The 11689-nt window shown below is 40.6% G+C and overlaps 1 protein-coding gene across 1 annotated transcript in view; it reads left to right on the top strand.

Moving 5' to 3' along the window:
• OXCT1 (3-oxoacid CoA transferase 1) overlaps window positions 1-11689 on the top strand; it is a 274702-nt gene that overhangs the window by 41779 nt on the left and 221234 nt on the right. The window contains exons 4-5 of the mRNA XM_006889586.1: window positions 1354-1489; window positions 7898-8047. Coding sequence (XP_006889648.1) covers window positions 1354-1489; window positions 7898-8047 — 286 coding nt within the window. The remainder of the gene's footprint in view (window positions 1-1353; window positions 1490-7897; window positions 8048-11689) is intronic.

The following is an 11689-nucleotide window of genomic DNA, read 5'->3' as shown; positions in this document are numbered from 1 at the left end:
GTCAAATCGGATCTGACTGGTACAGGAGGAGATTGTCCCTCCTCCAGCAGAACATCTGGTGGATTTGAACCGTGTACCTCTGGGATTACAGTGCAGCTTCTTGCCTTTAGGCCACCAGAGCTCCCTGGCCTTTTTTTTCCCCCATGTATCATAATGTTGTGTATTGGTCTAGTGGTGAGGACCTTTGTTTTCTTGATGTTGAGATGGAATCCATCTTGAACGCTAAAGTGTTTTATTGTCTGCAGTGAGTACTTCAAGTCTTCTTTACTTTCAGCAAGCATTGTTGTGCCATTTTTCATAACTCAGGTTGTTGAAGAGTCTTCCTTCAACCCTGATGCCACCCATATTCTTCTTCCTTTGGTCCATCTTTTCAGATGATTTTTCAGTATACCGATGAATGCTGGTGGTGGTGTTAGGTGACATTGAATTGTCTCAGAGAGATTCTATGAGTAACCAGTTGAATAGATAATGGAAAAAGCACACCTTTCCTGATTTTAAACCATGCTATATTCCCTTATTCTTTTCACACAACAGCTTCTTGATCTAGGACTAGATTTCACCTGGCTGAGTCAGTTCCACCTTAGACTTTAAAGTGACATTCTTGATCTTTAGCACTTTTAAGAAGCCTTTGACAGTTTTCCTAATGTAACGCATCATTGAGTTTCTTAATCACCGCTTCTATGGATGTTCATTGTGAATTCAAATGAAATGAACTCTTGACAGCTTCTTCTCCATTTATCTTCTCTGTTTATCTCAGTGTTGTTTATTTTGGTTTCTTGATGTTAAAAGGTAACCCATATGGAGGCCTGTCATCATTGACCTTCTGCAGTAAGTGCTGCATGTCCTCTTCACTTTGGGCAAGCAAGATTGTATCATTTGCATAGCGCAGATTGTTGATGAGTCTTCCTCTATTTCTGATGCCATATTCTTTGTATAGTCCAGTTTCTTGGATTACTTGCTCAAAATACTTGAACAGGGTAGGAACCAGTCCATTCTGAGTTCATATTCTACTCCAGAATCTTTGTGGAGCGGAGAAAAGAAGTGAAATTTTAGTGTAGGCTTGTCAAATTTATATGGGCTTGCATGCTAGCAGCATCACTTATTGCACAAGACTTTAACTTTGAGCTTAGTTTCCTTGATTGTAAAATGAGAAAGGGATAGCCACCTTACAAGGTTCTTTAAGTAGCAGTCAGGACTAAGAGAATATATGAGTTAAATGCTCAACAAAGGATTTTTCTCCCCACTCCAAATTAATACAATTTCATTTCTTTTAAAGTAAATTTCATTTCTTTTGATAATGTTCAGTTAGAATTGCACCCTTTTGATTGTAGGCCATCTTTATTTTTTCTCCAGGGTCGACAACTTCGGTTTGGGCCTTTTACTTCAATCCAAGCAGATAAAACGCATGGTCTCTTCTTATGTGGGAGAAAATGCAGAATTTGAACGGCAGTATTTAGCTGGTGAATTAGAAGTGGAGCTGACACCTCAGGTAAGATGAGTTCCCGATGCGAGAGAAGCTGCGTTTTATTTTCTACAATACTAACTCTGGTGGCCTGGAGCTAAGAAAATTGCTACTCATCCAAAGGCAGGCATTTTGAATCCACCAGCTGCTCTGTGGAAGAAAGATGGACAGTTTCCTTCTGTGCAATTAATTGCCTCTGAAAACCTGGTGGAGGGTCATCTATAGTCTGTTCTGACTCAATTGCACATGACACCAATGATTTATAGAAAAACTTACATTACTTTCTAGAAACATCCTTGTGTAACACGGTGTGCTTGGCAGAGAAGATGCCCAACCCAAGCATGTTGTTCATAGGTCATACCTGCTGATTGGCTAGGGGATTGGTATACAATGTCATTGTGACACTGAAAAAGGAAGTATTTCTAACAAAAAAGAGCTAGCTTACAGGGTTATATTTTAAAGACAAGTGTTAACAAAATATTGTACAAAAAAGCCACAAATTCAAATTCAGCTGATACTGTGTAATTTCCGACTCACAGCTGAATTTTCATAAGGTTTCTCACGATGTAATTCGCAACAGGAAGAAATTTCCCATCTTGCTCCTGTGGAGTTGCTGGTGGTGGACCACAGCGTGTGGGTTAGCAGCACAACTCATTATGGACTACATCACTGCTCCCCATAGTGTGCAAGCAACGTGCAAAAGGTCATGCTGAAAGTGTTTGAACAAATCGTAAAATGTTAGGAAGGAGCGTGCCTTGTCAGTGATCTAGGCTTGCTTCCTCTTCTTGTACCTCAGGAGAGTAACATTCATAGCAGATACCAGTGTGGTGTCACGGGAATCCTGGTCTCCTGGGACCTTATTACCTTATGGTCTTATTACAAGACAAGCAATGTCTCCAGGGAAGACAACAGATTTCCACTAACCTTCTACATCAACGTCCAACTGATTGAAGAGTTTCCTATAGAAGCAGGCAAAGTCTTTCAAGCCTTTTGAGTAAAACAAAGGTCCATAGGTTGCATTTGTTGGCTTTCTTTTATTTATTTATTATTATTAAATTTTCTTAGTTTTAATGAACATTTACAGAGATTTTGTGTTTTCATTCATTCATTGTTGTACTGTTTTCTCCACCCTCCTCCCCAGTTCATTCTTCTTTCCTCTCCCAAATGTCTGTTTTAATTGTCCAATTGCCACAGTGCTTGTCAAAGCCAGTTCTGATTAATCTCCTTTGTCAGTGTGTCCTTTGCCATTCCCTATCACTCCTCCCTGAGAGAGACTTCACCCTGATTCATAAGGAAAAGGGGATGGTGTATTCTCTTAGCTACTTCTTGCTGAAAAGGGACGCTGTGGGTTTCAGGGTGAAGATCTTCTCTCACTACTCTAAAGAGCCCCATTGGCAGTAGGAAACACATAGACTATTATGGAGATTGATTTTGGAATTTAGATGCACTGTTATCAGTTGTGCTTAGCCGTACATGTTCATATCCTTGAAGATGTATCATGGAAGTGTTGCAGCCTAGAAGATACAAATTTAACTAACAAGTTAAAAGTGCATGAGTCAAAAATGAAAAAGCAATAATATTCCAAGTAGAGGTTCTAATAGTAGCACAAATAAAGTTACAGAGGTAAGGTGGTTCTTACATTAAAAGGCCTATAGACTAGCACTTTGGCTATTATAGTGTACAGGTTAGGAACCACAAGATGTAGAGGCTCAGCTATGTCATTTATGGTTCTTAAGTCCTGGAGCAAATTCCATCTACTACTGGGTTGTTTCACAACTCAGAAGTTCGCATGCAAGGTAGAGGTGAAGTAAGGATCTGCTTATGAGGTTTTCCGTCCATTCCAACAACTACAAAATAGTGAGAAGAATGGGACCTCAGAAGCCTTTTAGGACCAATTAGTAGGCTCTGTGTCAGGAGAAAACGAATATACTTACCAGTAATGTTAATGCTCACCCACAGCTCTTCTGGGAGGATCTAAATCGTTGAAGCATCCTCCTTTGTTTCCAGCTGGGAGCCGGGGCCTGTCAGTCCTGTCTGTCACGAGGACCTGATGTGGGCCACCTTGGCCAAGTGTCCTTCAGAGCCACACTTTAAGCAAGTGAGTGGGAGCTTCCTCTCTACTCCCTTGCCTATTTTTGGCTTTCGTCTGTGACACTGTCTACTGAAGTGGCCCAGCTTTCGGCAGTGGAAGCAATTCTGACCTCCTTTTTTACCCTGGCTTTCCATTTTGATAGGATCAACTTCCTCCCACCTGTAGCTTTCTTCTCCCCACAGATAATATTCTTTTCACTAACTTCACCCAGTTGTAAATATCAATGTGATGGATGTTTTTGGGTGTTCAGTAATTTAATCAGTTTGTGCTTGGCTGCAGGAGTCCTGGGAGCGTAAGATGCATGTGCTCACCTGCTAAATAAAGGTGTGTGGTTCCAACTCACCTAGTGGCTTTTATGGGAGAAAGACTTACAGTCTGCTTATGTAAGGACTACAGATAAGGAAACCATAGGAGGACATTCTGCTTTAAGGACGCTGTGTCTTGGAATTGACTTAAAGTCACCTATCAGCAAGAACTACCTAAGTTAGCCCAGAACATGTCCATGAGAGAACCATTCTTTTTTTTTTTATTTTTTATTTTATTTTTATTATTTTGTGTGTGTGTACTGTCAAATCAGATCTGATTGGTACAGGAGGAGATTTTCCCTCCTTCTCCAGCAAGGCATCTGGTGGATTCGAACGACTTACCTCTGGTATTGTAGTACAGCTTCTTGCCATTAGACCACCAGAAACTCTCTATGAGAGAACCATTCTTTCTGAGGCTTCGCGATGTTCGCCACAGCGGCATCCACACATTGTGTAGCGCTGTTAACCATGCTTCATCAGGGTGTTGCTCTATGTTGGTATATGTTAGATTTTGACTAAATTTGGGAAACCAAAAAACATACAGTTTTCCTCTTTGCATTATAGACAGAGATGCTTTATCCCATGTGTTATGAAGCTTTTGATTGTTAACTTAGTCACCCTTTGCATCATCTCTTTTTATCAGAGGATATTTGAATAGGAAAACACAGCCTTAATATTGTGCTTACAGTAATTCTTTAAACTGTGAAAGGCTAGTGTTTTCTGCTTTATCTAAAATAAAGGTTTGTAAATACATCATGGCTCTGGCCACTTGTTTTGCAACCTGCAAGCTTGTGGAGAAGCTGTTAGTGAAGTGGAAGAAGGCGGATGGGGGCTTGGTACATGAATAGGGTTTATCTACAGAACAATCCTACTTTCACACTGCGAAAAGAGCAAATGCTGTATTAGGATGACTTTGTCTGACCACTGTTAATTCTACAAAGTGGAGCTGTTCTCATCAGTAAAATCCACAGTACCACACAAATAGTTACAAGGTCAGACGTGCACCCACTCCCCGTGAGAGCGCCTTCATCTACCTCTCCTAATCACTGGGTCCAGTGTTCATGGCAAACTGACTCACAGACTTGACTTTACTCACAGTTGTGGGCTTTATTAGTGAAATAGGCTTGGGGGGAGGGCATAAAAGAGGCAAAGGATATCACACAGATATCACAAAGTCCAGATTTAGTGAACAGCAGCCCCAAGCCAGATTAGCAGAAAGTCACAATTTCTCAATTAGTTCAGGCATCTTCCTATCAGCAAGTGAAAGTCCAGGTTCAGTCCAGCAACACAAATGCAAGAAGCCTGTTGTTTCCTCAGTTGTCTAACAAGCTTTGTCTCACAGCAGTCACATGTCAGCTCTTCCTCCAGTCATCCAGCAAGCAAAACCTTTAACTCCATCTCCAGGGCTCCATCAGGCTAAGCCTCACCAAAATCTCTGTTTAGTTGGGTTAGCTCTCTCCCTTATGTTGCCCTTACAGCTGTTGATGATGTTTAAGATGCTGATTAATGGTGAACCACATGCCCACAGTTGCCCTTAGAGCAGCTGGTGGCCTTGAACCATGTGCCTTCTGGATTGCAGTGCAGCTTCTTGCCACTAATATACCAGAGCTCCCATTTGGGACTGTTGTTGTAATGTGCCATCGAGTGGCCTGTGACTCATAACGACACTATGTACAATAGCCCTATACCCTGATCTACCCTGTGCCAATCTTATTGTCTCTGACACACCTACCCAGTTACCAAACCAATCCATCTCATTGAGGGTCTTCTCCTCCTGTACTGTCCCACCACCCTCCCAAGCATGATGTCCAAGGACTTGTCTCTTCTTGCAATATGTCCATAGTAGGTCAGACTAAGCTTCAAAATCCTTGCCTCCAAGGAGCAACCTAGTTTAACCCTATCCAGGGTGAACCTTCTTCATTCTCTTAGCTGTCCATGTATATTCAATACTCTTCTCCAGCACCACAGCTCCAAGCCATCAATTCTCTTTCTATCATCCCTAGTCATTGTCCGGCTCTCTGATGCAAATTTGAAAGTAATGGATATTGTTTTATAACTGTCTTAATTAACTAATTTTAGGAATATTAAAATCAGACTTATCGACAACAAAAAGAGTTATCTCTATAAAACTAAGGACTATAAACTTCGTTAGAGAAAAGCTTGGAAGAACTCTAGAAGTCCTGATCCACAACTTAAACTGTCTTCCAAGCATCCTGAAAAACCTATAACCAGGAAAAGATAAAATAGATGAATGGGACCTTCTAAGAATCAAATCCCTATGCACATCCAAAAACTTCTCCAACAAGAAAAGGAGAGCCACAAACTGGGAAAAAGTATTTGGTAATGACTTCTCTGATAAAGGACTTATATCTAGAATTTATAGAATACTTGAGCACCACAACAAGATAAAAGAAAACAACCCAATTGAAAAATGGGCACAGGATATGAACAGACACTTCACCAAAGAAGACATTCAGATAGCAAACAAACACATGAAGAATTATTCAAAATCCCTAGCTCTAAAAGAGATGCAAATAAAAATAACTATGAGATATCATCTCACCTCAGTAAGAATAGCAAAATTTAACACAACAGCAAACAAAAAATGCTGGCGAGGTTGTGGAGAAACTGGAACCCTTATTCACTGTTGGTGGTAGTGTAAAATGGTGCAACCACTATGGAAGGCTGTATGTCACTTTCTCAAAAAAGTTGGAAATAAAAATACCATTCGAACCAGCAGGTCCACTATTGATGGGAATATACTCTAAAGAAACCAGAAATGCCACCCAAGCAGATATATGCACGCCTATGTTTATTGCTTCTTTGTTCAAAGTTGCTTTGTTCTTTGCTCTTAGCAAAGAGTTGGAAAACAACCCAAGTGTCCATCAAAAAAACTAATGGCTAGAGAAGCTGTGGTATAGTCACACAATGGAATACTATGCAGCATTGAAAAACAAGGAACTCATGAAATATTACACAAAATGGGTGACCTTGGAGGACATTATGCTGAGTGAAATATCTTAGTCACAAAAGGACAAATATGGCATAATGCCACTGTTATAAAGCAGGACTGACATCTGGGTTGGGGGGAAACTAAGAAAAGAGGGGATAAATAATATACACTGCATTGAAACAGATAAGGGAGATAACTGTTTAAAAGGCATTATTTGCATGACAAGAGTCCAGAATAAGAGCTGCATAATAAAGTGGACTGGGGTGGAGTTATTGTAGAACAATGAAAGAATTTTTTTCTTTTCAAAGAAGAAAGCATACTGGGGGGAAGGGGTGAGCAAGGGAGGAAAATGTGCAGCAATGAATGAATGGAAATTCAAGTTCTCTACAAACTTTCAGTAAAATCTCAATTTAAAAAAAGAGTTATCTCTGTATGTGCAAATAGTGAACCAAGTTATCTGGAAAGTTTTCTCACATGTTGCAAGCCCTTCTCCCCTGAATATCCCAACTACTTGCATGCTTCAGTATCTGAAATCCTTAGACTTGAGAGACTGGCTGTGAGTCAGAACTGATGCCACAGTAGTGGGCTAGAGAGGAAGGAATCCCTTGCTGGGGCGAATGAGGGTGCACTTGCTGCCAACTGAAAGGTTGGTGGTTTAAATCCATGCAGCAGTGCCATGGGAATAAAGCCCGGTGAGGAGCTTCCAGAAAGTCACAGATATTGAAAACTCTGTAGAGTGCTGGCCTTCTCTGAAGGAGGTGGTACTGTCTTGAATCTGAAGCACTGGTTTGCTCTGTGTGGTCCAGCAAGTGGTAGTTGTTGTTGGGTACTGTGTGCTGTTAGAACGGACCCATAGCTAAGCCTCCAGCGGGTTCTCAGAGGCAGTTAATTGCAGGAGGAGAGTGCCAGTCTTTCTCCTACAGAGCAGCTGGTGGATCTGAACCCTGTACCTTTGCATTGGTAGTGTACTCTGGTAAGAGCTTCCTCAGCAGTTTGAGACCGCATCTCTAAGCATTTCTGTGTCTGCACACAGAGGTGTGCTTAAATAACTTGGGATGGTGATGTTGCCTGCTACTCATTTTCAGGGCACACTTGCAGAGCGGATTCGTGCAGGTGGAGCTGGAGTTCCTGCGTTTTACACCAGCACAGGTTATGGGACCCTGATACAAGAAGGAGGTTCACCAATCAAATATAACAAAGATGGAAGCATTGCCATCGCCAGTAAGCCACGAGAGGTAAGAGACACTCCTACAAGTAACATTGACTGATTCTCTTACAGGATCCCGGGTGAACTCACTGGGCAATTGAATATAAAATCACCTCTTTGGGATGGTAGATGAAATGTTAGCTAAAAATGCACATCATCTGCGGGTAATTAAAATCACATACAGAAACAAACAAAACCACCTCCTGAGAACTTATAAACCATATAGAATGTGCTAGTCAAAATTCATTTCCAGAAGTAATTTTATAGTTGTTGTTGTGTGCCATCGATTTTATAGTAGATTCTGAAAAATTAATGAAATAGTTAAACTTAACTAGAAAACTGTGTGTGTGTGTGTTTAAACCCTTTAATATTCATACTCCTTCTAGATGTGATGGGAGAAGCTAAAAAATCATAAATGTAGCTCTAGTTCAGAAAAGCAGGAGATAGTAGTAATTATATTCGTTACGCAGTATAGAGCCCACATTTATCACTCTTATCCTTCATCCTGAATCCTGAGATATACCTGGGTTGTAGGCTTAACGTCATTTTATTTAATGTGTTGTGTAGGGTCCGATATTTTTATAATCTGCAGCTTCACTCACATGTTAAAGAAAACCAGAACTCTGAATCTAGGCATTTATGATACTCAGCTTTGATCTGACTTTTAAAATTATACAGGCTAATATTTCAATACTGTATTTTTAGTATCTTTTCTCCTTGTCCACATAACATAAGAGAGATAGCTTGCAAAAGTATGAGGTTTATCTTTTGTGGTTGTTAGGTGCTGTTGAGTTGAATATAACTCATAGTGACCCTGTGAACAACACATCTTGAACCCTGTCCTATACTGTACCATCCTCACTCTCTCTGACACACTCAAGCACATTGCTGCAGTCACTGTGTCAATCCACCTGGTTGAAGGTCTTCCTCTCTTTTGCTTTCCCTCCACCTTCCCAGGCATGATGTCCCTTTCCAAGGAACAGTCTCTCCAACAACATACTGGAAGAATGTGAGATGAAGCTTTCTCATCTTTGTCTCCAAGGAGCACTCTGGCTGTACCTTCTCCAAGACATATATATTTGTTCCTTTGGCCATCCATGGGATATTCAGTACTCTTCTCCAACACTGTGGTTCAAAGGCATCAGGTCTCTGTCCTTCTTAGTCATTGCCCAGATTTCAGTAGCTGAATTTAGCAGTTTGTAATTTTGCCTTAATCTTTCTGAAATATGAAGTGATTTCTCTTAGGTCTTTATTTCTCTTGCTTATAATAGGAGTGGCTCAGGACAGGACAGGCTTCTGAGCTATTGTATATAGGGTTTCTGTGAGTTGCAGGCGACACAATGGCACATAACTACACCAACACAACCACGATAGGAGCGCAATATAGTTTAAGTGTACTCTGTTGTTCATAGGGTTTTCAAACGCCTGTTAATTTGAAAGTGGATGGCCAATCCTTCCTAGCCTGTATTAGTTTAGAAGCTCAGCTTTAAAATAGTTTCAGAGAGATAAGCATTTTACTTAAAAGAATAGGGGAAAGACATTTCCCCATAACATAAATTTAGTGATCCGTGCCCTACATGCCAGAATCCCCCCTTCTCACCCTGTGTGTGAGTGACTGCTAAGTGAGACCTGATCTAACCCTTGCCTCCAGACTTGTCTGTCTTCTTGTTATCTCTCTGCTCCCCACTGATGATTGCACTCTGGGCCTCCTGATGCGCGACTGCTTGTGGCCACTCTGGCTTCTAGGCCCAGCCTACGAACAGTCTCCTGACCAAGATGATGTCAGAAGAGACTGAACTTTGCACTAGGACACTGAGATGACAAAGCAAAGGGGGGAAAATCAGGAAACTCTATGAACTTTGATAATGTTGATAGTTGTATAGGGGCTTCAGGCCTTTTGTTCATAGGGTGGCTATTAGTCTACTCAACTTGACAATAGAAGATTTCAAAGGATATCTCAGGAAGACAAGGCAAAGTATTATAATGAAATGTGCAAAGAACTAGAGTTGGAAAATCAAAAGGGATGAACTAACTCAGCATTTCTAAGCTCAAGAAACTGAAAACCTAATTCAAGCTTTGAGTTTCAATACTTAAGGATGCTATGGGCAAAATAATATATGATCCAGGAGACATCAAAAGAAGATGGAGCATACAAAGTCACTGTACCAAAAAGAATTGGCTGGCACAGAAGAATTTTGTGAAACAGCATATGATCAAGAAGCAATGATAATGAAGGAAGAAATTCAAGCTGCTTTGAAAGAATTGGCAAAAAAACCCCCACCAACATCTCAGGAATTGATGGAATACCAATTATCATTACCAGATTGTGCCAAGAAATCTAGAGGATAGGTACCTGGCCAACTGGCTGGAAGAGATTCATATTTATTCTCTTTTCCAAACATAATTATTGAACAATATCACATGCAAACAACATCTTGCAGAGTATTATCCAATAATTACTGGAACAGTACGTTGACAGAACTTCCAGAAATACCTGGGTTTAGAATAGGCCATGGCACTAGGGATATCATTGCCAATGTCAGACGGATCTTGGCTGAAAGCAGAGAGTACCAAACAAACAAACAAACAAAAGGTCTATTTGTGTTTTACTGGCTATGGAAAGGTATTTGACTGTGTGGCTCACAATACACTGTGTCTAATCTTGAGAAGAATGGGAATACCAGACACTTGATGTGGTCATGTGAAAATTATACTTAGACCAAACAGAGCAAGGAAACACTGCATGGCTCAGAATTAAGAAAGGAGCATTGTCAGGGGTGTGTCCTTTCTTCATATCTTTTTAGTCTGTATGTGGAACGGATCATTTGGGAGGCTGAAGTTTTGGAGAAGAGTGTGACATCAGGATTAGAGGAAGATTCGTCAACAATCTGCATTATGCAAATGACACAACCTTGTTCACCAAAACTCCAGAGGACTTTAAGCGTTTGCCGCATGGATCTCGTCCATTCAGTTGGCCATTAAGCTGTCTTGCAAGTGTTTTGGCAAAGACAGACGAGAACATCTAGGGCTGCAACTGTTTGTTGAAATACTTCAGTTTGTATCTCACTGACTCCTGGGCCCTTCTTTTTTTTTCTGTGGCCTTCAATATAGTTTGAACTTATTTCTTTATCACTATTGAATATTAGAGGCATAATACTGTAGTATTTAAAGCTATGTGAGTGGATGATTGCCTAGGACCTGAGTGCAGGTAGAGAACAGATCTGTGAACTGAACCCTGGACCACTTTGACAGTGAGTTGGGAAGAGGAAAAGGAACATCAGAGACTAGGACAAAGTAACCAGTGAGAGGAGGGGAACAAAGGAGAGTGCTGATTTGCATTCTAAGAGAAATTTTTAGAAAGAGTTACCAGTTCTCTCATTTTCATAACTCTGAAAAGATCAGGTAGAATGAAGGCTGGGATTTCTTTCATGAATTAGGGAAAATGGAGGCCATTAGACACCTTAAATAGTAGCTATTCTGGATTTGAGAGGATGAAAATCTGATTGAAGTGGATTCAGGAAATAACTGACAGATGAGGAAGTAGAGATAGTGAGATGTACAACATTTTCTGTGAGTATAATAGCTAGTTTGACAAGTCCAGGACCTTTCCTGGTTATAAATTTAGAATAGCTAACATGCATAGGAATCAGATCGATTACATCTGTGGAAA

This window comes from Elephantulus edwardii, unplaced genomic scaffold, assembly GCF_000299155.1.
Source record: "Elephantulus edwardii isolate Elephantulus edwardi_28Jun2011 unplaced genomic scaffold, EleEdw1.0 scaffold00079, whole genome shotgun sequence".
NCBI classification, from domain to species: Eukaryota; Metazoa; Chordata; class Mammalia; order Macroscelidea; family Macroscelididae; genus Elephantulus; species Elephantulus edwardii.
The sequence above is the reverse complement of the archived record's forward strand: the minus strand, read 5'-3'. Positions and strand labels throughout refer to the sequence as shown.